Raw genomic sequence first — 23,672 nt, 5'->3', positions numbered from 1 at the left:
TGTCTCTGTTACCTTTCTTTTGCAGCCCTGGGGATGGAGCCCAGGACCTTGCACATGTTGGGCAGACGCCCCACTACGGGGCTGCAGCAGCCTCTCTGTTCCATGCTGTTTCTCAGAGTCCTGACAGTGTTCCAAGCGATATTAGGCAAAAATAGTCCATTAGCAGCCAGAAATTCAGTTAATGATTAAAATGTTAACTTGGCCAGAGTCCCTCTAGGATGCATTTAGTCCTCACATTGCTCCATCCCCAGGTCTGCACAGTGAAAAATCAGAGCCTGCATTCATTATTATTATTTTATTTTTTGCAGAGCTGTGGATGGAATCCCAGGCCTCACACAGGCTAGAACAAGACCGTTCACCCCTGAGCCATGAGCCCAACCCCTGAGATGCTGTGGCTGCTGCTGATTTTTTGGTACTGGGGATTGAACCCAGGGATGCTTAACCACTAAGCCACATCCCAGCCCTTTTTATTTTTTAGAGACAGGGCCTTGCTAAATTGCTGAGGCTGACTTTGAACTTGTGATCCTCCTGCCTCAGCCTCCCAAGCCACTGGGATTACAGGTGTGCGTCACCGCGCCCAGCTTGACTTTTCCACTTTTGAAAACTATCCAAGGGGCTGGGGTGTAGCTCAGTGGCTGCCCAAAGCCCTGGGTTCCATTCCCAGTGCAGCAAAAAATGGTATAAAATAAATCATCACAACCAGATGAATTTATTACGTATTAATTGAATTTCAATCTTGCACCATTCTCAGTGAGGCAGAACCCTGGATCACAGGGTGGAATTTTGGGTCTGGGCTTTGCGGGATGTCTAGAAGTCCCCCAGTTGGTGAGATGTATCTGCCGAGGGCTGGGGATCCGAAGAAGGGTGGCAGATAGGCTCTGGCTCTTCCTGTCCTTTCCGTCCTGGGACACTAACTCCTGGTCACTTGTAGCAGACCTCCCTGGGGGTGGTGGCCATGGAGGAGCAGACATCTGGCTTCTCCTCACCCTGGAGTGGGGGATCAGTGTGGGAATCCTGGCAGGGGGTGCTCCTCCCACCAGCGGGATCCCCGGCTCTCCCCATCTTACCTGATACAGCTGGCAGACGAGGCTCAGGAGCTGGCTGGGGTCTTTCAGGGGCTTCTGCACAGAGAAAAACAAGCAGCCCCGCTGACCACCAGCCCCGCAATCCTGCTCTGCTGTTCTGGGCCCCCAAGGGGTTGCCAGGGTTCCCAAGACTGGCTCAGACCAGTGGGCACCTCCACCACCCGGACCCCCTCCCAGGGTCCCGCTGTGGGTGCTCACACACAGTCTTACCCCGTTGATGAGGATCCAGGGCACATACTGGTGGGGCGGCTGCAGTGCGTCTGTCAGCTGGGCGTTGGCGTGCATGAGCTGGGTGCCTCGTGCCCCGGTTGCGCAGTCCATGATGCTGTCTGGGGACACCTCAGGGGCATAGAGCTCCAGGCACTGGGGCAAGGGGTGGGCCAGCGTGTTGCTCGGCTTCCTCCCTGTTATCTCCCCAACGGTCCCCTCTGCCTCCCCCCCACCAGGTTTGTTTCCTCACTGGCAAGAGGGGACAGTTGGTTCCACAGCGATGCAACAGTGCCCATAAACAGTAGGTGCTCATTATGTGCCTGAATGGAGGCCCCTGAGGCTGGGGTTCAGGCTACTCCTGCCTCCCACCCTTCATGCTCTCCCTGCTAAGACCAGCCGCTTTCCACGGGTCTCTCTATACTCAGAGCTTGGTGCATGCTGTTCCCACACATGAACACCCTTCCTCCTCCTCCTCCCTCCTCCCCAGTGTTCCCTCGTCTTCTTCACTCCCCAGCCCCCCTCTGATCCTGCAAGGTGGGGAGTGATGGGGTGAGGCTTCTTGGGTGTCCTGGATGTTTGATGAATGAATACATGATTGGGGTGGGGGATCACCCTTTGGGGAATTATTATTTTTGTTTTACAATCCCCCAGGGAAATAGGTAGGGCCTCTCCTATCTATTGTCCCCATATCCTGTCATCTATGTCCCTGCATCTTCCTGTACTTCCTTCCATGCCCAGCTCAGAGATGCCTCCTCCAGTACGTCTTCCCTGATGCACTTGCACCCCCAAGGGACCTGCCTGTGTCTCCCTGACCCAGAGAAGGGAGCTTTGACAAGAGAGGCTCTTTTGCTGGGGCGACAAGGACAGTGGAGCTGGGACTGGAACCTGGGCTGGCCAGGGTCCGCATTGCTCACCGGTTTCAGATGTTTTTCCATGTCGTCCAGCTGTTCCAGGCAGACAATGGTGAGGAAGGCGGCGCTCTTCTCCAGCTGGTCCAACAGGCAGGCCTGGGACCAGAGAGGGGGCGGCCAAGGTCAGGAGGGGTCCCGACACCCCAAGGCTTCTGGGGACAAACACGGTGCCTACAGCGGATGAGGGTAAGGCGGATGGGATGGCGCCGAGGCGGGAGGCGCCGAGGATGGCGCCGGCAGCGGTCCTTCCCTAAGGGCGCCCCAGGCTTCGCAGCCACTGCGCGCCCAGGTCCCCGCTCAAGCTCACCTCCACCTTGTTCAGCTGGCACTCCCGCTCCCCGTGTTGGCACGTAAACTCCCACGTGCCGCTGACATTCCGCTCCTGCAAGCAGAGAGCCCAGTGAGCCCGGGTCGCCACCCCGGCGACCCCTCCCCGCCTTCCCTGGCGCCTACGCACCTGGGCGTTTCCGTAGGGAACCAGGGTGACATTGAGGATCTCCATGACCATCAGCCACGTTGGGAAGAGGTCTCTGACCAGGAAGTACCTGCAGCCTCCGCACAGGGACTCGTAGTAGAGGCTCACATTGACCAGCAGCTCCGGGGACTTCTGGAGGGGCTCCCGCAGGCACAGGTCGTGGACCTGCCAGGAGCAGGGCGCAGGGTGCGTGTGAGCAGGCGCAGCCCCCGGGGCAGCTCCCCGTGTATTGGGGCCGCGCAGGGATTCTTGGAGAAGGGAAAGGGCAAGCAAGAGGTGCACCTTGAACTTGGGCCAGGTCTTGCAGGGTGGGGGTGGGGGTGGGGGACTCTGCTTTTTCTTTTTCTGTTGTCTCTGCAGTGCTGGGGGTGGACGCCAGGGTCAAGCACAGGCGAGGCAAGTGCTCCACCGCCCTAGCCACTACTCCAGCCATCAGAAGTTTTACTGTACCCTCAAACGGTCCTCAGTCTCAGTTTGTCTACAAATCAGGCAGAACAGTCGTGCAAACAGTAGGCATTTAGTATATGCACAGGCCTTGCTTCCCTCCAAGTGAGGTAATGCCCCCTCACTCATAAGGGCTGGATACAGTGAAGGGTCAGGCACTTGTATTCCTGGTCACTGTACTGGGAATTCCACCCAGGAGCGCGCCAGCCCTTTTTACTCTTTTTATTTTGAGCCAGGGCCTCGCTAAGTGGCTTAGGGCCTCGCCAAGTTTCTGAGGTGACCTCAGATTTATGATCCTCCTGCCTCAGCCTCCTAAATTGCTGGGATTTCAGGCGTGTGCCACCATGCTGAGCCTCAGCTCCACTTTTTTGGAGGTGCATACCATGGAAGCCTAATGCATGCTCATTTCTTATCACTCCTTCCCTCCCCAGATCCTGGGCCCTGAGCTAAGCAAGGACGGACTCCTTGCTTAGGACTTATTTATCCTTCCTCTCCGGGGATCCACGTGAACCTCACCCATGCCCCACTAAACAGAGGCGGCGCCTAATACGTGCTGACTTCCGGCTTCAGCAGAAGGGTGGCAGGCGGGTCTGGTCTCCGGGACCATGAGCAAGTCGCTCAGCCTTCGGGGCATCTGCTGCTCCCTAGCAGAAGCGCGCCAGGCTGGAATGCGCGCCCGACTGGCCCGAGCGCCTGCGGGCGCCGGCGGCGCGAGCCCTTAGATCATCGGGTCACCTCTGCCTCCAGGAGGAGGCCCGGGTTCCCAGGCGAGAAGTATACCGTAGGTGCTTAACCATCAATCGGGAGGGGCGGGCGGGTGACAGCTGCGGGTCTCAGACACGCGATGGGGAAGCAAAACTTCTCGGCGAGTGTGTGACCACGGTGACGGGAATGAATGGGGCGGGAGAGCCGGCACCGGCTGGGACAGCGTCCCTTCGGGAGTCCCCACCTGATCTTCCCAAGCAAAGTCCGGGCAGAGGAGAGGAGCCGCCTGCCCCGCTTGGGCGCGGTCCCCTCTGGCCTGCCTGCCGCGTCGCCTTCCGACCCTACCTTGCAGGCGGCCACCCTCTGGGAGGCCAACGAGGACGCCCGCGTCACAGCGGGGACTTCCAGTAGCAGCAGCAGCAGCAGCGGTAGGGACGGCAGGAGTGGCGAAGGGGCCATACCGGCGGGGGCAAAGGCGCAGCGGCTGGAGCGGCCGCCGGCGGGAAGGAGGCGGCTTTATCCTGGCGGTGGCCCCGCCCCCAGGCCAGGCCACCCTCGGGTGCCCACGCCCCTCGGGGCCCCTGCCAAGTGTCGCTGGGATCTTCTTTCTCTGGGCCTGCTTTCCAACCTGCCCACGCCACCAAGCTCGCCAGACGCTGCGCCCCAGATCAAGACCAGGCGGTCGGTCACCTAGCTCCTGCTGGGCCGCCGGCCGCACCCAGTCATGCCGGGCGGGGGTCCAGAGCCCTGTGAGCCCGTGTGAGTCAGGGACACTCTGGGGATCCCCAGGGAATCAAGGCCTGTCCATGGCCTCTGGGTCCCACTCTAGGGCGCTCCTGAGCTCTGATGAGATTCTGTGCCTGAAGCCAGCAGGGGCTGTGAAGCCTGGGTCCCCTCCCTCCGGCCAGGCCCAAGATGACCCCCTCTCCTTGCCTAACCCTTGTGACTTGCCCCTCCCCCTCCGGCCTCGGGCCCTGGGCTCCAGACTCACCGCCACCAGTTGATCCCGGCTTGGCCACAGCTCAACAAAAAGCAGAAGCCGCGACCCAGTGGGATCCCCACCCCTACTTTGGGGTGGGGGACAGGAGGGTTGGGTACCTTCTTTCCTGAGCAAGGCTTGGGGTGGGGATGTCCTGGCCCTGCGGGGCAGGGAAGCGGTTTGCCATGTACAAGGCAGGTGGGTGGAGGAGGTTGGACTTGGGGGGGCCGCAGAGCAGATGGAGTCAGCCTGGCACCCGCTTTGCTCCCGGGACACCACTGATCCCTTAGAGAAAGGGAGCCTCAGTTTCCCCATCTGTAGGACGGGAAGGAGAGAGGTTTGGGGGATAAAGCCACCACAGAGCCCTCAGAGGCAGGAAGAACTCATCCCAGGCTGGGCCTCAGGAGGGTACAGCTGGGTCCTGTGACCCTGGGAAGGGGCCATCCAGGATGGCCACTCCAGCGGCCCCAGCAATGCAGACGAAGTGTGGCCTCCACAAAAGGCCTGGATGGAGGCTGGAGGTTTTTTTTTTTTTTTTTTTTTTTTTTGGAATAACCACGAGGTTTGAAAAACCAGCCTCTATCTCAGAGCAGAGCCTGTCCAAGGAAGGGACATGACCTTTGTCCTTGGAAAGACCCACAGAATGCTCCTAGGCACATTCCCACTCTGCTAAGTGGTTTATCTACAAATAACAGAGAGATCTGCTGCGACAGGTGTCCCTGACTCAGTCAGGGTAGCTGGGGACCCGTAGCAAGCCCCTAGCAGCCACCAATCAGCATGAGATAGGGAAATACCTGGGATGCCAGATGACCCTCCCAGTAGTTTATGGTGGTTGATAACGTGTTGGGAAACCATGTAGTTCAGCAGGAACACCCCTGGTGGCTTAAACCAGTCAGTTCAAACGAATCCCCCTCTTGTAGTAACCAATCACCCTTACCCAACTTGTTCCCGCCAGTGAATGTGCTAATCATGTTTTAGAGTTGTTATTTGATTTTCCCGCGGTGTGTGATGATTTGCTAGGAGATGCTATGATGTATGTGGGGGTCCCTGCCTTCCCCAAAGAATGTATAAAACTGCTGCAAACCCTGGGCTCCGGGCCTCTCAGCGTCACCAGTTGCTGTGTGTGTGCGCGGAGGGTCGAGCTAGCTCGCAATAAACACCTCTTTGCTGCTTACATCTATCTTGGTCTCTGGTGGTCTTTGGGGGTCCCGAATTCGAGCATAACAGGTTCAGATGCTGCAAGCTTCCCGAGGCCTGGCCAGCCACGGAGCCCAGTCCCAGGAAGAAACACCAAACCCTGCTAGGAGACAAAGCTCAGCGTGCGGGTCCTCAGCCCGTCCCCTCAGTGCTGGGGAGGTCCCAGCCTCCATGTGCCTCCATGAAGCAGTGGCAGACTCAGGAGCCAGAGTTTCCCTGAAGCCCCAGAGACAGAGACCCCATGTCCTGTCCCTAGGAGGACCAAGCCAGTAACAAAGCCTGGCTCCTCCTCTTCATTTTTGTGGTGCTGGGGATGAAACCCAAGGCCTCGCCCAGGCTGAGCACCTACTCAGCCACTGACCCTCACCCGAGCCCCTCCATTTCCTTTTTTTTAATGTGTGATACTGGGAATCAAACCCAGGGTGCTCTAAAATAGCCACGCACACCCCAGCCATTTTCGTGTTGAGACGGGTCTTGTTAAGTTACACAGGCTGCATCACACTTGTGATCCTCCTGCCTCAGTCTCCCGCGTCAGAATTACAGGCGCGCACCACTGTGCCTGCTATTTATGTCTTAAGTTCTTCCCAAGATTCAGCACTTCGTCTTCAGGACATTACTGTGCCCTCAGCCTGTGCTGGGTGAGACTGAAGCAATAATAAATAAAATTGCTACAATTTTTCCTGTGGTTCCTTGGTGTCTTCCCTAATGGAGGAAGTCATGTTAAGTACCCTCATCATTTAACTTGTATGCTTGGTGTCAGGCCCAGGTTGGGGCCACAACTCAATGTATCACTGAACCCTCAGAGGCATCTAGTCGTGGCCAGGGATAGCAACTACAGACTCCATCTGGTATTGAGAAAGCTGTGATCAGAGAGGTTAGGCAACTTTGCCAAAGATGCACAGCAAGCTGCATGGTGATTTGAGTGTAAAGACCACATAGGCTGTTGCCAAACACCTCCTACCCCTGGCCCAGTCTGGCTGGGGCGTGGGCAGAGGGCTTTTGTCCTGTGACCACACAAGCAACAGGAGGCATCCTACAGGCTGGAGTTACTTATGGAACATCTCCAGCTGGGCATGTGACAGGAAAGGAGCTTGGGGACTCAGAGGAAGCTGTCTTGTCCTGAGAGTACAGCAGTCGCCTGGACGGGGGTTTTTGGTTGATTTCCTCCAAGCTGCCCAGGCATGTGGGATTTTTTTTTTCTTTTGTAGTGGGGATTGAGCCCAGGGGCACTCAACCATGAAGCCACATCCCCAGCCCCATTTTGTCTTTTATGTAGAGACAGGGCCTCACTGAGTTTCTTAGCACCTCCCTGTTGCTGAGGCTGGCTTTGGACTTGAGATCCTCCTGCCTCAGCCTCCTGAGCCGCTGGGATGACAGGCGTGGGCCACCGGTTGCATGTGAGGTCTTGCGGGGAGCAGGGGGGTTCTCTGCTCCCCAGAGGGTGGCAACTAGAAGCCCGGGTCCGAGAGGTGCAGGACCCTGGGACCTGCCCTGGGTCATGGTCCCCGAGTGTTGAACAAATGTCTAGAGGGGGCCAGGGAGGGCCTCACAGTAGCTGTATGCATCTGAGGACATGGGGCACCCTCCGGGTGGCACGAGGAGTGTCGGGACTGTTGATACCACTCGACAAGGAGGAAGCTGCAGATCAGAGAAGGGAGGTGACTTCTTCTGAGGGCACAGCTGGTGGCCCAGCAGGGACTCAAACCTGGAAGCTGGTCAGAGCCAGAGGAGGCCCCGGGTACCCCTGAGCAGGAGCTGGGGGCTGAGCGGGTGGCTCTCCCGAGGGACACTAGGTGGGTGTGGAGTCCTCTGGACTCATGTGGCCCAGTGTGGGGGAGTGAAGGCCTTGGCACTGGGAGGTGGCCTGAGGTTAAACCCACAGTCCTGGCCACTGTGACCCATGCACGCCAGGGTCCCCCTGCACATGGGGACTGCAGAGAATCCCAGGCATGAAGGACACACTCGGGCCCACGTTCAAACGTTTTATCTCCATGTCGTAACAACGTCGTACCGTACAAAAGCTGCGCCCAGCCTGGCAGGTGGGCAGCGGGGTCCCGGGCAGTGTAGAAAACAGGGCCCTCGGCCCAAGAGGCCGAGGGGGAGCTTACAGTCAGGAAAAACAAATCGAAACCCAACACGACCGGGAGGAGCCTGAACCTGGTCAGTGGAGGTACTGTGGGCAGTGTCACAGCGGTCACCCGGCGCGCAGCCTGGAGGCCTGGGCTCCGGGCAGGCGCTCACCAGTTTATTTTTGACTCTTGTCGCGGCCTCTCAGCGACGGTTTCACTTCAGTGTCGGGAGGGGAAGTTGGGGTCCGTGGGGCGGGTCCCGCCCGGCCCCGAGGGTGGCGGCCGAGGTTCTTGGAAGCAGCCGAGCGAAGTTCCTTCCTGCCCTGACCCCAGGTCTATGGCTTAAAAATCGGGGCGCCCAGGCCAGGGCCGCGCAGCCCGGGGCCTCTGTAAACATGGAGGTGCAGCCGGGAGGGGCTCCGGGGACTGCGGGGACGGGGCGAGGGGCGCCGTCCAGGGACAGGGGTGGAGGGGCAGGACCCTCAACGTGGAAACAGAGACAGAGACCAGGAATGGGAGGGAGGCCGGGAAGGGGGCAGAGCGAGCGGGGAGGGGACCCTGGGGGCTGGTCTGTCCTGGGCTCAGCGCGCGGCGGGCGGCGGCCCAGGGCCGGGGGCGCGCACGGGGTGGGCCAGGGTGACGGGCAGCGCGTCGTTGTGCTGCACCAGGGACGCCTGCTGGTAGTGCAGCACCAGCTCCTTCAGCGACCCGTACAGGTTGTAGGGCTCTGCGAAGCCGAAGCCGGTGGCCGTGCGGTAGATGACACAGTGCTTGGTGTCACCGTCCACCCTGAGAGGGACAAGGGCCGGTCAAGAAGCGCCCCTTCCTCCCACGCCCCTGGCCAGCCTCCTCCTGGGGAGCTGAGGGGCTGTCCTCTAAGGGCCCGGCGCACAGTAGGTGCTCAATAAGGGCTCTCCCGGCCCGCGGAGGCACTCACACCACAGAGCAGGCGTAGCAGCCGCGCTGGCTGCTCTCGCGGATGAGGAAGGTGCCGTCGCGCTTGCCGCTGAGCATCTCCTCGGCCTGGGTGCGGTTGATCTTGCCCACGTACCACGTGCGCTCCTCGTGGTGGGGGAGGTCCTCCTCGTCCTCCGTCAGGGCGTACTGGCTGTGGGGGGGGCAGGGACGGGGCCTGGTCACTCATCTGCAGCCCCCGCCCTGCAGCGCTTCCTCCCTGGCGAACTCCCTCCCACTCCTCCTTCACAGCCCGCCACAGGCCCCTGCTCTAAGGAGCACCCTGTCCTCCTCTTCCAGGTCGTCACTCACTCCTCTGTTTCGTTTTTGATCCCCAACCACTCATTGATCTTCTTCTGCCGGGCACCTTTTTGGGTAAGCCACCTGAGGACCAAGAAGAAAGAGGACGGTGGGCACCTGCTGCTTGGGGGGCGGGGTGGGCAACAGGGAGGGCGCGCAGCTGGCCCGGGCAGCCCCGTGGGAGGCAGCTGCTAGGAGACGGGATAACTTCTATCCCATAACGAGGTGACCTTGACCTGGTCAAGGGCCGCTGGTTCCCAAGCGCTGCTTGCTAGCGGCCTCTCCTGTCTACTGACCTTCACATTTAGGAGGCCCTAAAACCCCCCAGGCCCTGATAAGGCCTTATCACCACGCGCAGAGAGACTCAGTCCTGGGGAACACCGCACTGCTGTTGGCCTTTGTCCAGCAAAGCTGTCTGCCCTGTGCCTCGGCTTCCCCAGCTAAGGGAAAACTTGGCAAAGAGTTTGGAAAGGAATAAACGCGCTAATATGCATGTGTGCTGGGCAGGGCGCCTGGCCGGGCACTTGGAGAGGTGAGAGCTGGACAGAGGCTGCGGCTGCCGCCAGGGGGCAGAGCGGAGCGCCTGCGAGAACAGGGCTCCCGCGTCAGAGGCCCAGGGAGCAGCAGCCGGGCTAGCAGAGAGGGAGGGGACCCAGGGGCCAGCGAGGGGTCTTCAGGGGCTAGGCGGGGCCGCCTGGTGAGCAAGGGCACAGGCCAGGCCTGGGGCCTCCACTCACACGAGGTACTGGTCGCGGATCTTGCGCAGCTGCATGAGGTCGGGCTTGAGGCTGTTCATGCGCTTGTCGATCTCGCGGTTGTCCGAGGCCTGGGCCCGCAGGTCCTGCTCCAGCTTTGTGCGACTTTCATGGATCTCTGCGATGCGGGACTTGAGCCGCTCCGAGTTCAGCAGGATCCTGGGGGCAGGCCGGGGAAGGGTCAGTGGCGTCAGGTGGCTCCAGGGCTACAATGTGAGCCTCTAAGCCTTGCGCACAGCATACCCCCCCTTGTCCCTTGGCGAACTCCTGCTCATCCTCCAAAGCCTGTGCAGCAGACCCCACCCGCCCGCCGCCGCCGCCGCCACCCCCACCCCAGGCAGCGCGCCTCACCGCTGCATCTCCTTCTCGTTGCCCTCGCGCCGGAAGCGCTCCAGATACTCCTTGCTGCACTTCTCCTGCGTCTGGCCCTGCTCCTCGAAGATCTTGATGGTCTCATTGAAGGCCTCGATTGCTGTGCGCTTCATCTGCAGCTCCTGGAGAGGGGCAAAGCAGAGTACCTCTAGGGACTCCGCGAAAGTCCCTCATGAGGATGAAGGCGACCTCATCTCTGATAAGGAGACCCTGCTCAAACTGTTCTCTCCCGGGACACCGTTCCTGGAACACTTAGTCTAGTGGAAGACAACGAACTCCTATTCAGCCTTCAAAACCTTCCTCCTGGCTGGGGAGACAGCTCAGCTGGCCTCCCATGCACAGGCCCCGGGTTCCACCCCCAGACCAAACAAAACAAAAACCAAGCTCTCACTCTCCAACTTCCCCTTTCCTTTGGGCACCTTAAAAACCCCTGGACTTTTTTTTTTTTTTAAATACTTTTTTAGTTGTAGCTGGATACAATCTACTTATTTTACTTATTTATTTTTATGTGGTGCTGAAGGTTGAACCCAGGGCCTCACACGTTAGGCAAGTGCCCCGCTGCTGAGCCGCAGCCGGAGCCCATACACTCAGCATTTTCTATGCATGTCTTTCAACTGGCAGAGAAAGGACATTCTAACTGTATCTGTTGTCTCTCAACTTGCAGAAAGAGGCATATTAATTCAGCCCTTGGGCCGGGCACAGGGTGCATGTCTGCAACCCCATCAACTTGGGTGGCTGAGGCAGGAGGACTCCAAGTTCGAGGCCAGCCTAAGCAACTTAGCAATACTCTATGCTACTTAGTGAGATCCTGTCTCAAAAAATAATAATAAAAAGAGCGGAGGACATGGCTTTGTGGCAAGGTGCCCCTGGTTTCAACCCCTAGTATCCCCCCACCGATACAGTCCTTGAGTGACAAAACCTCCTTTTAAAAAAATGCCCCCATTCCTGTGACCTCCTGTCCTGGGGCCCAGGTCTTCATCAGGCTATAATCGTTCAGAGTCACACCCTGGTTAGGGAGCACCGAGAGTAACCCAGGTCCTGGGTTACAGAGCGCACAGGGGAAGCCCAGTCCCAGAGAGGCAAGGAGGCTCTCAGCGGGACCTCCAGGCCCTGCTACGGCCACTCTGTGGGCCTGCTGCTCCCTTCTCATCTGTCCCTTTTCTGTTTTTGTTAACTACATGCTAGGCCACCTGTCCTCGTGGCCTCGGGTGGACCCTTGGCTCCTGGCCTCCCTGGCCGGCACCCTGGCTCCCGAGCACAGGAGTACCTGGGAGGTGCGCGTGTACTCCTCGTAGAGCTGGTCGTACTCGCGGCTCTTGTCCTGGTACTGCTGGTGGTAGACCTTGAGCTGGGCGCCCACCGCCTCCACGCTGTCCTCCTTGACCACCTGGTCCTGGAGATACCACGGGGTCAGGGGAGACCCAAGATTGGCCACCCCTGGGGCCAGAGGCCCTGGAACCAGCCAGGCGCTGCCCACCCTGGCTCCGCCTGGCACGGACCTGCTGGTACTTGGACACGGGGTAGAGGAGCCGTGTGTCCAGCTTGGCGTTGTACTGGGCCAGGGACTCGTGGCGGTAGTGGGTGATGAGGTCCACCACGGAGCAGAAGGTGAGCGGCTCTGAGAAGCCGTAGTGGCCGTCGCGGTGGAACACCTTGATCAGCTTGTTGTTACCGCCTTTCCTGCAGCAGGGAGGGTGGGCAGTCGGCACCAGCCCCAGCCCTCACCGCCGCCCTCCAGCCAACACCAGGCCGTCCCAGCCCCTGTGTAACCCCTAGAGAGCCTGAGGGGACAGGCCCACCTGAGGGTGAGAGTGTACTCCCCTTGGATCTTGCTGGATGCATCTCTAACCAGAAAGGTTCCATCTGGGGTGTCCCGGAGTTTCTCGTTCACCTCCTCCCTGTGGGGACATCCAGGGAAGAGCTGCCAATCTGGACATCCTACACCCCAAGTGGCATCTCCTGGGTCCCCAGCCCCACCCCAGAGACCCTACCTGGAGATGTCCCCCCAGTACCACTCTGCGTCCTGCAGGGAAGGTGGGCTCCCCCCATTGGCCAGGCCTGTGGGGGCTGGCTTTGCCTTGGAGGGTTTAGGTGGCAGTGCTGGGGACAGGAAAACAAATGCACAGTAAGCACCAACTGTATACTGCAGCCATCTCCCACTGCAATGGGGCCTGTTCATACCGGCAGGGCCCCAGATCCGGCAGGGCTCCAGATCCGCATTCATGGTCCCCCAGGAGTACGAACTGACAATCATTTTTTAAAAGGGGGGGTGTTACCTGGAGGTACGACCTCCTGCTCTTCCAGGTGTTCCTGCAGCAGCTTCTCCACCAGCAGCGCGGGGAAGTTGGGGCTGGACTCACTCCTGGGGGAACGGGAGCATGGTGAGGGCCGGGGAGGGCGTCCTGGCCTCACATGGCGGTGCGCACACCCCCTCTCGTGCTCGCACACTTGGGGGTCATTATACACGAAAGTATGTACAGGGAAGAGGGGTAGGTGACACCCGCAGGTAGGTGAGGCCAAGTCCTGCCTAGTGTGTGCAGTCCCCAAGGACACAGAGAAGACCAAGAGGCAGCACCTAACCGGCCCAGACCTGTCTCCTGCCCTGGCCCCAGGTCTTTCCTGGATCCCTCCCGCAGGTTCAGGCGACGCCCCGCCCCTTCTGCTCCACTCAGCCCCGCCCCCATGGCGCTGCTGCTCACCCATCAGGCGCGCCCCCTGGCGGCGGTGAGGGTGGCTGCGTGCGCAGCAGCAGCGGCCCAAAGGTGGCCCCCAGGGCGCGGATGGCAGGGCCCGGGGCTGGGGCGTGACGGGCCACACGGCCCAGGTGCTGGAGTAGGAAGCGCAGCGTGAGAGCACGGTGCAGTGGCAGCGTCGGGGGTTCCAGCACCGGCCCCACGGGCCCCGCAGCCTCTGAGAACAGAAGGCAAGGGCTGGGTGAGCCGGGGCGGGCGACCGCCTACCCACCCCTCCCTGTCCCTGGCTCCCCGGCCGGCAGGCTCACCCCGCAAAGCCCGGCTGGCTTCTGCTGAGGCCTCAGGTGTCAGGAGGGGCGTGGGCAAGGCCAGCAGGAAGCCCTTAATGCCATCCGACAAGGTAGCAGCGTCCCACTGATCCACATCGCTCAGGGACCAGTCTGCGGGTGCAGGGGGACATGCCCAGCGGCTGTTGGGGGGGGGAGCCTGCAGGGATACCGCCGCCGGCTCCCCCCATCCCTGCCCACGGAGGCTCCCCTCACCTGTGCGTGGGGCGGGCAGCTCGGGCCTGCAGTGGGGTTCGCTGTCCAGCCCTGGAGGGTCAGGGGACAAGTGAGTCAGCTCTTAAATGTTGCCCGACCCCACGGAAGGATCGGGTGGCCACTCAACCCCAGCAGTCTGGCTTTGGAGCCCAGAGATACGGTTAAGAGGAGGAGAGGGGGTAAGGAGGGAGATCTCCCAAGGGCACTGTGAGCCACCTCCAGGTCCATCGCCACCCAGGTGCCCCGCCCCCATGGAGCCCAGTGCTCCCAGGCTCAGCCTCCTCAGCGCAGCCACGGGGCAGCCCTATGTGGGGTTTCTCCCATCAAGGGAGGAGAGCAAGCAGAGCTCGGGGTCAGGGCCAGGCTGAGGCTCACCTATCTGTTCAAAGGTCTCCACAAGCTTCACCAGGATGGGGGGCGCCGCGTCAGGTGGGCAGAACTGCTCAGGCAGGTCGGGGAGGGTGAGGCCTGGTAGGGGACAGCAGGTTGGTGAGGTCCCTGGAAGGACCCTGTCCCTCTGCCCAGTGGAGCTTGGTTCAAATGGCTCCAGGCAGGACCCGGCTCAGACAAGCACCCAGCACCTGGACCACCCGGGGGAGGCCGGAGGGGAAGAGGCGCGGGGAGGGCTGAACTGATGGGAGGCCATTTTCTGGAGTAAGAGACATCGAGAGACGTCACACAGCTTCAGAGGCCAGGCTGAAGAGTGGCCATGCAAAAAGATGTCCAAGCCCTGACCCCGGGACCTGCAGCTCTGTGGAAGTAGGGTCTTTGCAGGTAGAATAGAGGGAAATCTGGCCCAGAGCAGATCATCCTGGATCTAGGGTGGCCCTAAGCCACCAGCTGGTGTCTAAAGGCCATGTGAAGATAGCTGCAGAGACTGGAGTGAGCCAGGCCAAGCCGAGGAAGGGCGGCAGACACCATGAGGTGGCAGAGCAAGAGATCACCCCGACTTCCTGCAGAGGGAGCAGGCCCTGATTTGGGATTCCTGGGTTCTAGAAACATGACAGAGGGCATTTCTACTGTCCAGAGTCACAGAAAGAAAAGCAGCCTACCCCATCTGCCTGTTTTCCCTCGAAGAAACCGAGGGCCAGAGAAGGCAGGTTGGGCACCCAGAGTCGCACAACAACTGCGGCAGAGCCCCAAACCTGCTGTTGAGTTTCAGTGGCTGCCCTTAGGGGATTCTTCTTTCTTTGAAGGTGCTGAGGATGGAACCCAGGGCCTCACACGTGCTAGGGGAGCTCTCTACCACTGAGCTACACCCCAGCCCGTCTCTCCTTTTTTGATATAAATGGAAAAAAAAAAAGTGACTGAGAAAGAAGAGAAGGAAAGCATGCCTCTGACCCGCTATTCCAGCGACCCTTCCTCACCTCCTAAGTCATTCTGCTTCTAAATTCTCTTCCTTTTTTTTTTTTTTAATATTTATTTTTTAGTTCTGGGCGGACACAACATCTTTGTTGGTATGTGGTGCTGAGGATCGAACCCGGGCCGCACGCATGCCAGGTGAGCGCGCTACCGCTTGAGCCACATCCCCAGCCCTCTCTTCCCTTTTTGAAAAGGCTGGAACCCCTCCCAGTGGGCAGGCGCCAGGGTCTGGGGCCAACACCCCCCCACCCTGTGTTCCTGGGGGTTCTCTGTGTGCTGGCCTCCCGCCCCAGCAGGCTCCTGCTGCTGCGCCACCATTTGATGCGGCTCTGGCCCTCAGCAGGACGCCCTGGCACAGGGCAGGGGCAAGCTGGGGCCTGTGGGGCCGCTGAGTGACAGGCCAGGTGGGGCCTGGAGCCGGCAGAGCCCCAGCTGCATGGAATGTGCCAAAAAAAAAAAAAAAAAAAAAAAAAAAAAAGAAACAGCAGGAGAGAGGAGGGGGCGGGCCTTGGTTCTGCAAATTCAACCCAGAGACCACCAGGGACCCGTGTGCAAATGGAGCCGGAGGACCCGGAGATCAGGCCCTGCCCCCATTTTACAGATGAGCAACTTGGGCTCAGAGAGGCCGGGCCTTCACAGGGCCTCCCATGGACGCTGGCCAGGTAGGCCCAGGAGGCCCTGGGACTCCGCCTCAGCGCCCTGATGGCGGAAACCCGCCTCCACTGGCTCCCAGGGCGCACAGACCAGTGCTGCTATTTCCTGAGGGAAGCCCAGCTCTGCGGAGGGCAGCCTGGCAGGTCACGGCCCTGAACGTTTGGAGGGCGAGACTGGGCAGCTGCCCCGAGTGGAGATGGTGTGGGGCTGGAGCGAGGCCAGGCAGAGGGAGGCGGCTGTTACCAGGGGGAGAGGCAGAGTCTGGCCTGGAGCCCGGATGGGGCCGCCTCCTGCTCCTTCAGGCCGAGGCAGGACGCAGGCCTGGGCCCTGGAGACGCCAGATGCTGTGAGGCCCAAGCCAAGCTGAGAACCTCTGCGTCCCCCTTCTGCCCCCTGCTGTGGGACTCGGGCCTGAGCATCTGGGGACCATGCAGAGCAGCCTGGCGCCCCCTGGGGCCTTGGCCTCCCTGGGGACTGACCCTGAATACTTTGGTCTCAACCTGTCCATGGGCTTCCTTGGCTGCGGGAGGGCTGGATCAGGCCAGGCTGGTCCTCAGCACCTCCTCGACACAACTGGGGCCTCCGTTTCCTGGCCGGAACCCACAGCCCCTGCCTGCCCCACATTCGCTCAGTGCCCCGGCCTCTCTGCTCCGGGCACCCTCCTGGGAAGTGGGGATGGCTCCTTTCTACCGAGCACCCCACCCTCTTGGGTTTTGGCTCCCTTGATTTTAAAAACCAAGTAAAATCAAAGGGGTTCTACCAGGAACCCCATCTGCAAACTGTAGGACGAAGCTAGATGGGGCCTCTGAATCCTATGAACACTCACTGTCCACGCCTCCTGTGGGCCACCTTCCTCAGCACTCCTCACTGTCTGAGCCTGCCAGCGTCCCCTGAACCTGCCATCGCTATGTCACCACCCTCACCCTTGCTGTGCCCACTGCCTGGGTTCCTCCAACCCCAGCTTCTCCCTGCAAACCTTCCGCACAGCCTCTGCCACCAATTATCACCTTCCCATCACGTCCTGAATTAGAAGTCCTGTGAGGGCAGGGCCAGGCTTTGTGTCCAGTGCTGAGCTGAGAGCAGCGGCCCATACACACATCTAATAAACGACCAATATCCTTATTCCTCCGCCCCTGAGAGAGACCCCAGTGCCTCCTTGCAAAGAAGAAAAGACTGAGGGTCCAAGTGGACATCCTCTTCCTAAGGCTTCTGCCTGCTGCTCACCTGGTTCGGGGGGCCCATCCCGGGGCCTGGCAGGAAGTGGGCGGGGGCCTCGTGGTCGAGGGCCTGGCCGGGCCAGAGCCACAGGCCCCAGGAACTCCACGTAGGTGCCAGGGAAGTCACCTCGCTGTCGGGTGCGCTCATTGAGGCCAGGCATCCAGCCTACACTCTGTGGGCAGCGCTCACCGCCCTCCGCCACGCCCAGTGCCTGCAGCGCAGCCCGGCTCACCACCAGCACGTCGCCGGGTAGCAGCTCCAGGTCCTCTGGCCGCTCCCGGCGGAACGGGTACAGTGCACGGTACTGGAAGCCGTCGGCCATGGCTGGGTGCCGTGTGATGGGATGGTCAGGCAGCTGCTCAGGGCCCTGACGGCCCCATCCACTGGGTGGGCTTGGGGTGCTCAGGCCTCGATTTCCAGCAGAAGTCAAAGGCGACCCTGGGGGCCGCTCATGCCTGGCTCCGCACCATCATTCCATGACTCCGTGACGGCCACTTGTTGCTGTGTCCACCATGCGCCAGCTGCAGGGCGGGGGCTGGTGCAGTGATTGCAGTTCACTTGGCCACTGCGTTCCCCATGGGAGAGGGGCGCTGGAGCAGGCAGATCACTCCCTCAGGAGAGGGGCCATCAGTGCCCGAGGCTGGCAGCTCCTCCAGCTGTACCAGGTGAGGGAGCCGGGGGAGCCAAGGGCACAGGTTGCCACCATGCTTGGCCAGGGTCGCTGACCTGCAGGTGGACAGGGCAGTGACTGTCAGATGATGCACACCCTTGACACAGAGATGGGCCCAAATCCAAATCCTGGGCCGGAACCCCCTGAATCGCTGGGTGGCCTTGGGTGCCCTTCCTGTCCTCAGTTTCCCCGTTTGTATATTGGGTGCATTAGCAGCCCTCCCTCAGGGCTGTGGGGAGTGGAGCTGGACAAACTTCATGCTCAGCTGAGCGAGCTCCTCATCCTCGTTCCAGATGGGAACCAGGCTCAGAGCAGGGAGGTCTCTGTAGGGCCACTCCATGGGCCAGGGAGAAGCGAGGACTCACACCCAGGCCCAGATGGAGCTGAGGCGGTGGCTGTCACATGGCCAGTGGTGCTCAGAGCAAGCAGGGTGAAAGGGGAGCCACTCCAAAGTACTTGGGGGCCGGTGGAGCAGAGGAGGAGGCAGCAGAGGGTGCACAGGGTAGGGCAGGAAGGCCAGGGAAAGCCCTTGGCACCTGCAGAGTAAGTCCAAGCACAGGGACTTCCAGTCTCTGCAGGGGAGCAGGCAGGGGGCTGGGGGTGTCCCTAGCTTGGCTATCTGGGGCCCACAATAGGTGCAAAAAGTAGGGGGGGAGGTGTGGCAAAGAGCCAGCCAGACTTTAGCTACAGGGTAGGACAGGGAGCCAGGAGAGGGTGGACAGGAGGAGGGCACTGTGGCCGCCAAGGGAGGTAGATGCCAGGTGCTGAGTGATGACTGTCCCCCAGGAGCTCAGGCCTGGAGGAGCAGAGATGGGGCCTCCATGTTCCCAGCCCCAGCCCTGCAGATCTGGTTCTCCTGTGAGGATGGGGCCGGGGCGGGGGTGTGCAGTCTAGAGAATCTGCCTCAGAGCTAAGAGGACACACCAGGCTCCTCCCAGCCTCTGCAAAGGTACATGCCAAGGCCTGGCAGCAGCAAGTCACTTGCCAAGAGTTCAGGTGGCTAGAAGAAAAGGCGCCATCCAACAAGGGCCTCGTGCCAAGGGTCTGGGGTTTAGCCCCAGGCCACAGAGACTGTCAGGAGGTGTCTGAGCACAGAGCCGGGGCTCCACATTCTCAGGTGCCCGAATAAACCAGCTCTCTGAACCTGGTCACCCACATTCTACAGGTGGGGAAACTGAGGCCCGGATACGAAATCCAGGAAACCTCCTGGATCCGCCTGCCTGGCCGTCCCCGCGCCCCGGTGTGCACGCGTTTGCACACGCTGGGGAAACGGCGCTCCCCGAATTCGAGAGGCGAGGGAGCCCCAGCAGGGCTGGGGGCTCCGCGGGTGGACACACTGCCTGCGTGCTCACGCAGACGCACACTCGGGCCTGAGTGGACTCCGCAGCCCAGCCAGGAGACCGGAAGTGGGATCGACCCCAGACCCTCCTGCACCCCATTGTGCCCCAGTGCTGGGCGCCCCTCGTTACCGCTCGAGGCCACACTCCAGACGGGGCCTTCTTGCATGGGGGACCGCGGCTCCGGCCCTGGATCTCCGCCGCGAAATCCCCCGTTGCGTCCCGACCGTCCCGGGCAGGTTGCACGGCTGCGGAGGGAGCCCGACGCCTCCCCTTCCCTGCGGCCCCCCAGTTCCCGCGGGGCCCGATGCAGCCCGCGCCTGTGGTCCGGCTTCCACAGGGGCCCTGTAATCTGCCTAGGAGCCCCGCATTCAGTGCACTCCCAGCCCCTCCTGCCACGACGGACACTAGGGACTCACCTGGTCGCGACCGCCACCGCCGCCGCCGCGGCCGCCGTCACGTTGAGCCGAATCCGCCCCGTGGCTCCACCGCGGCCGCCGTCGCCGCAGCCGCGGGATCCCCTCGTCAGCCGCCGCCGCGGTTCCGAGCGGCCGGGCCCGCCCCCGGCGGAAATGGACGAGCGCATTCGGGCCGGCGAGTTCACCGAGACCTAGGCGGAGTCGGGGCGGGGAAAACGCCTGAGTGATTCCGGAAAGAGCCGAATGTACTCCCGCGGGACTGGCCGGCTGGAGGTTACAGCGAGACAGCCGAACAGTTACGGAAGTAGCCGAATAAGGTCGGGTCGGTGGAAGCCGGACTCGGCAGGAGCAAAAGACCCCCGAGCAAGTCCGGAAATAGCCGAACGCGCTCCAGCTGGTTTGGTGGAACAGAGGCTGAGCTGAGAGACCGCGGGGAGTTGCTGGAAAGAACCAAGCGTGCTTCGTCCCAAACGGAGACTCTGAGAATTTAGGCCCAGAGGCTACTGTCAGATTCCGGAAGTTTCCGAAGCATGGACGGTTCTAGACGGCGGGTGAGGGGGACTCAGGTTCAGGAAAGTGGGCAACGGAACGGGGGAAGGGCTGGCCACCGAAAACAGCCGACCGCCTCCGAGAAAGAGGCGGAATTAGAGGCGTTTCCATGGCAACCCGGAGCGTCCGGAAACAGCCGAAAAATCTCGAGTCCCGGCCGGAGCAAGAACGTGGCTGACTTGGGCACACATCCACGATTGTTTCCGGAAACAGCTGAAGACACTCGGAACTGGGGGCGTGGCCAAGGATGTTTCTCAGACTGTGGAGAGCTCCGGAAATAGCCGACAGCACTCGGGCTGGGTTCGGGGTGGGGCACAGTGCATGGCACAGCCCAAGCAAAGATCAGAATACAAAGGACACGACGATGGCTTTGTCTTTATTAACATAGCTCAGGACTCCAGACGAGTATCCGAAGGTTTTGTTTGTTTTGGGGAGAGAGCGGCGGGTCTCGTAGTGTTGCTCAGGCTGGTTTCGAACTCCCACCCTCAAGGCATCCTTCCGCCCCAGCCCCTTAGAGTAGCAGAGGCTACTCGTACCTGGCAGGCTGAAGGTTTTAAGGGTAGTTCCCATGATGGGCACTCCTAGGGAAAGGGCATCAGGGGGCCAGGGTCGGAGAAGATGCCAGAGAGAATCAAGGGCATCTTCAGTCTCCGTAACCCATTTCACGTGACTTTGAACCGAGTCAATTTTCTCCCCATTCCCGTCCTTTGCCCCCTTCGCAGCCCCTCACAAACAGACATGAGACCTCCTCTTTGTAAGTGTGGCTTTTATTCACTGCCAGCTCCAGGATGGACGGAGGGGCGAATCATGCACAGCCGAGGTCTGCCCTTCAACACCAGGCAGCGTGAGGGCTCAGGGAGGAATGCAGAGCAGGCTGCAGCGCGGGAATCTCCCTCACCAGGGGGGTGAGCAGTCTCACCAGCTGCCTCCCAGGTGTCCAGCGGGTCACTCGCAGCATCACTGGGAAAGAGCTGGGGTTAGAATCTGCTGTAGCTGACACCGCTCAAGCTCTCTTGATGATACTGCCTGCAACAGGGCCTGGCAGATGCTCTCTTCTACCAGGACCCTCCCTGGGCCAAGTCTCTGCCCCTTGCTGGGCCTCAGCTGCTTGGACTGTACAATAGAGATAACAATACCACCTCCAGCCTTCTAGAGGCCGGCAGAGGGAGAAGCCATGAGTAAAAGCGCTTGGCACACAGTAGGTGCTTAATAAATAGTCATTGGGATTAGTCTTGTAAACACAAGGAAACTCAGGCACAGAGTGGGAAAGCCATTTTCCCAGAGCCACACAGTGAAGCTGAAATTCAAACCTGGGTCTTGTTGCCCTCAGCTGGCCTTCCTCATTGGAACATCTTCCCAGGGAGGCTCTGACACTGAGGGACCTGCTGATGGATGTTTCAGACATACCATGGTCAAGGGCTCACTCTGGTGGACCTTGAACACATGGGATTTTGTCCAGAGTAGACACCCCCTCCTTGGCAGTAGCCTTTGAGGCCTGTGCCTCCCAGGGCATCGGGGACACCTGCCAGTGGAGTAGGAGACCTCTGTCTAGACCTGGTGAGCTCCTACTCATCCATCAAAGCCCCACTCCCATGCCCACTACCTGCAGGATTGGAGGCGGACTCTAGCAAGGATGGATTGGGGATGGCAGCTGTGACAGCGGGAAGTGACCCTCAGAATCCAGATCATTGAGATTAGATTGTTTTGGGGGAAGCACAATTTGTGGACCCTCCAGGTCATATCCAAACCCGGACTGGACCAGTGAGCTTGGTTGCATCCTCTCAAATCAATCTTGGGTTGGAAATGGGATCAGGACGGACACACACACACACACACACACACACTTTGAAAGTACAAACTAGAAAACACAAACACACACGACTTGTCCAAAGTGCTTCCTTCTCAGCCCAGAGGGCAGGGTCTGCAGTCGGGGTCTCAGGTGCCTGGGGCCAGACCTGGCAGCGGAGGAACGGCCAGCCTGACTATTGCTTATAAAAAGTAATAAATTAGTTGCAAGGACTCGCTGCTATTTACAACATCGCCCGCGGCCCCCATCCCTGCTCCTCCTGCCCCAAGGCCACCAGAATACGAGGGAGGCGCCTCCTCCCTCCAGCAAGGACGAGATGGCTTTTGCCTTCTAGGTGTCGCAGGCTGATGTGTCAGTCTCCATCCAGGCGTGACTTTACGGAAAAAGACAGCACGAAGAACGCGTGGCTTCGAGGCCCGGGAGCGGCGGCTGGGCTCAGTCCTTCGCGGTCGGGGCTCCGGGCGCGCTCTCGGCGCCTTCCACCGCGATCTGCGGCACCGCGGCGAGCAGCACAGCGCCCTCCTCCGGCGGCTCGTCGAAGCTCACCTCCTGCACCGCCTCCTGCTTCTTGAAGGAGTCTCGGCGCTCGGACAGGTGCAGCCGCCGCATCACCACCAGCTCCGAGTCCTGCCCGCGGCTGCGGCGTCCGGGCTCCGCATCCAGCCGCTCTCCTGTGCCCAGCTTGTCAGCTGACTGGCCCCGACGCAGCCGCGGGGACCGGGGGGTGGGGTGCCCGGGCAGGGGTGAGGGTGAGCGCGGTGGGGCTGCGGCCACGGGTGGACAGGCCAGCGGGGAGGGAGGGATGCTGCTCGTGGACTTGCGGCGGCCAGTCTTGTGGCGTGGTGGCCCCAGTTTGGCAGCCAGGCCATGCAGGGAGCTGGGGCGGGTGTGGCCAGCAGCGGCTGGGGAGGCAGGGCTGCTGGAGCTCGGGGACACGCTGGGTGGGGACGCAGTATCTGTGGGTGACAAGCACAGGTCAGAGCCACCAGCCTCAAGGTCCCCAGCCTGCAGGTGGGGCCCTGGGACCGACCAAACCTGCCAAAGCCCACATCTTTCACCGTTGCCACCCATCTGCACAGGGCCCTTCCCTTGGCCTAGATTCGGCGAACTCCTACTCAACCATCAAAGCCCAGCCCTCTCACCCCTTGCTCCAGGAAGCCTTCCCTGCCTCCCCTGTGAATTGCCTCAGTTTCTCCCTCCTTCAGGTCTGACCCTTTCCCAGTAGCGTGTGTGTCTTTTTGGCGGGGAGTGGGGGGTTGGGGGGTATGGGGTGGCTCGGGATTGAGCCAGTGGTGCTCTACCACTGAGCCACATCCCTGGCCCTTTTAATATTTTGAGACAGAGTTTTACAAAGTTGCTTATGGATTTACTAAATTGCTGAGGCTGGCCTCCAACTTGTGAACCTCCTGTCTCAGCCTCCAGAGTTGCTGGGATTATAGGCAGGTGCCACGGCACAGGCTTTTTAAAAAAATGGTACTGGGGACTGATCTGAGGGCCTTTCACATGCTAAGCAAATGATGTACCATTGAGCCATACCCCCAGCCCTTTTTAATTTTATTTTGAGACAGGGTCTTGCTAAGTTGCCCAGGCTGGCCTTGAACTTGTGATCCTCCTGCCTCAGGCCCCTGAGCAGCTGAAACTACAGGTGTGAGCCACTTAGCCCAGATCTGTCTACCTTTTGAAGACTAGGGGCTCTCAAGGTCAGGTCAAGTCAACAATTTTCTAACACTCAGACTGGCCTTCCCCACCCAGTTCAGTCTCCATGGCCCCCTGTCGCCCCTCATTTTAAACCCAGTTTTTTGGCGGGGTCTTGTTCCCTAAAGCGCCAGCAGCCGCCTCCTGCTTTCCCTTCTGCTCCAGGGCTCACGGTGTTCCTCGGCTGGGCACCCCCTTCCCCCGACCCCCACATCTGTCTCTGGCCACCCCAGGTTGCCTTTTAGGTCCTAGGAGGCTGGAAGGCTCCAG

The 23,672-nt window shown here is 60.5% G+C and overlaps 3 protein-coding genes across 18 annotated transcripts in view; all 3 read right to left on the bottom strand.

Annotated features, from left to right (window-relative positions):
* Nucleotides 1-280: 280 nt before the first annotated feature.
* Nucleotides 281-4,823, bottom strand: IFI30 (IFI30 lysosomal thiol reductase). Its single transcript, XM_081285957.1, has 7 exons — nt 4,176-4,823; nt 2,664-2,846; nt 2,514-2,588; nt 2,210-2,302; nt 1,296-1,448; nt 1,068-1,121; nt 281-987 (listed from the first exon to the last, which is right to left on the bottom strand). The coding sequence occupies exons 1-7, from the start codon at nt 4,287-4,289 to the stop codon at nt 922-924; spliced, it is 738 nt and encodes a 245-aa protein (XP_081142083.1). The 5' UTR covers nt 4,290-4,823; the 3' UTR covers nt 281-921.
* Nucleotides 4,824-7,974: 3,151 nt separating this feature from the next.
* PIK3R2 (phosphoinositide-3-kinase regulatory subunit 2) lies at nt 7,975-19,493 on the bottom strand. Its single transcript, XM_081287531.1, has 16 exons — nt 19,352-19,493; nt 16,932-17,651; nt 14,067-14,159; nt 13,692-13,742; nt 13,458-13,589; nt 13,156-13,366; nt 12,733-12,818; nt 12,448-12,556; nt 12,256-12,354; nt 11,956-12,136; nt 11,724-11,849; nt 10,436-10,578; nt 10,067-10,243; nt 9,342-9,413; nt 9,013-9,183; nt 7,975-8,864 (listed from the first exon to the last, which is right to left on the bottom strand). Exons 2-16 carry the CDS (start codon nt 17,245-17,247, stop codon nt 8,657-8,659), a joined length of 2,175 nt encoding a protein of 724 aa, XP_081143657.1. The 5' UTR covers nt 17,248-17,651; nt 19,352-19,493; the 3' UTR covers nt 7,975-8,656.
* Nucleotides 19,494-20,655: 1,162 nt separating this feature from the next.
* Nucleotides 20,656-23,672, bottom strand: part of MAST3 (microtubule associated serine/threonine kinase 3) — a 48,494-nt gene continuing 45,477 nt past the window's right edge. For all 16 annotated transcript variants that reach the window (XM_081287526.1, XM_081287520.1, XM_081287514.1 and 13 more), the window contains one exon: nt 20,656-22,663. In XM_081287526.1, the coding sequence (XP_081143652.1) occupies nt 22,143-22,663 (521 nt within the window). In that variant the 3' untranslated portion in view covers nt 20,656-22,142. The remainder of the gene's footprint in view (nt 22,664-23,672) is intronic.

The sequence above is a fragment of the Spermophilus citellus genome (genome assembly GCF_964194105.1).
Source record: "Spermophilus citellus genome assembly, chromosome: 3".
In the NCBI taxonomy this organism is placed as follows: domain Eukaryota; kingdom Metazoa; phylum Chordata; class Mammalia; order Rodentia; family Sciuridae; genus Spermophilus; species Spermophilus citellus.
The sequence above is the reverse complement of the archived record's forward strand: the minus strand, read 5'-3'. Positions and strand labels throughout refer to the sequence as shown.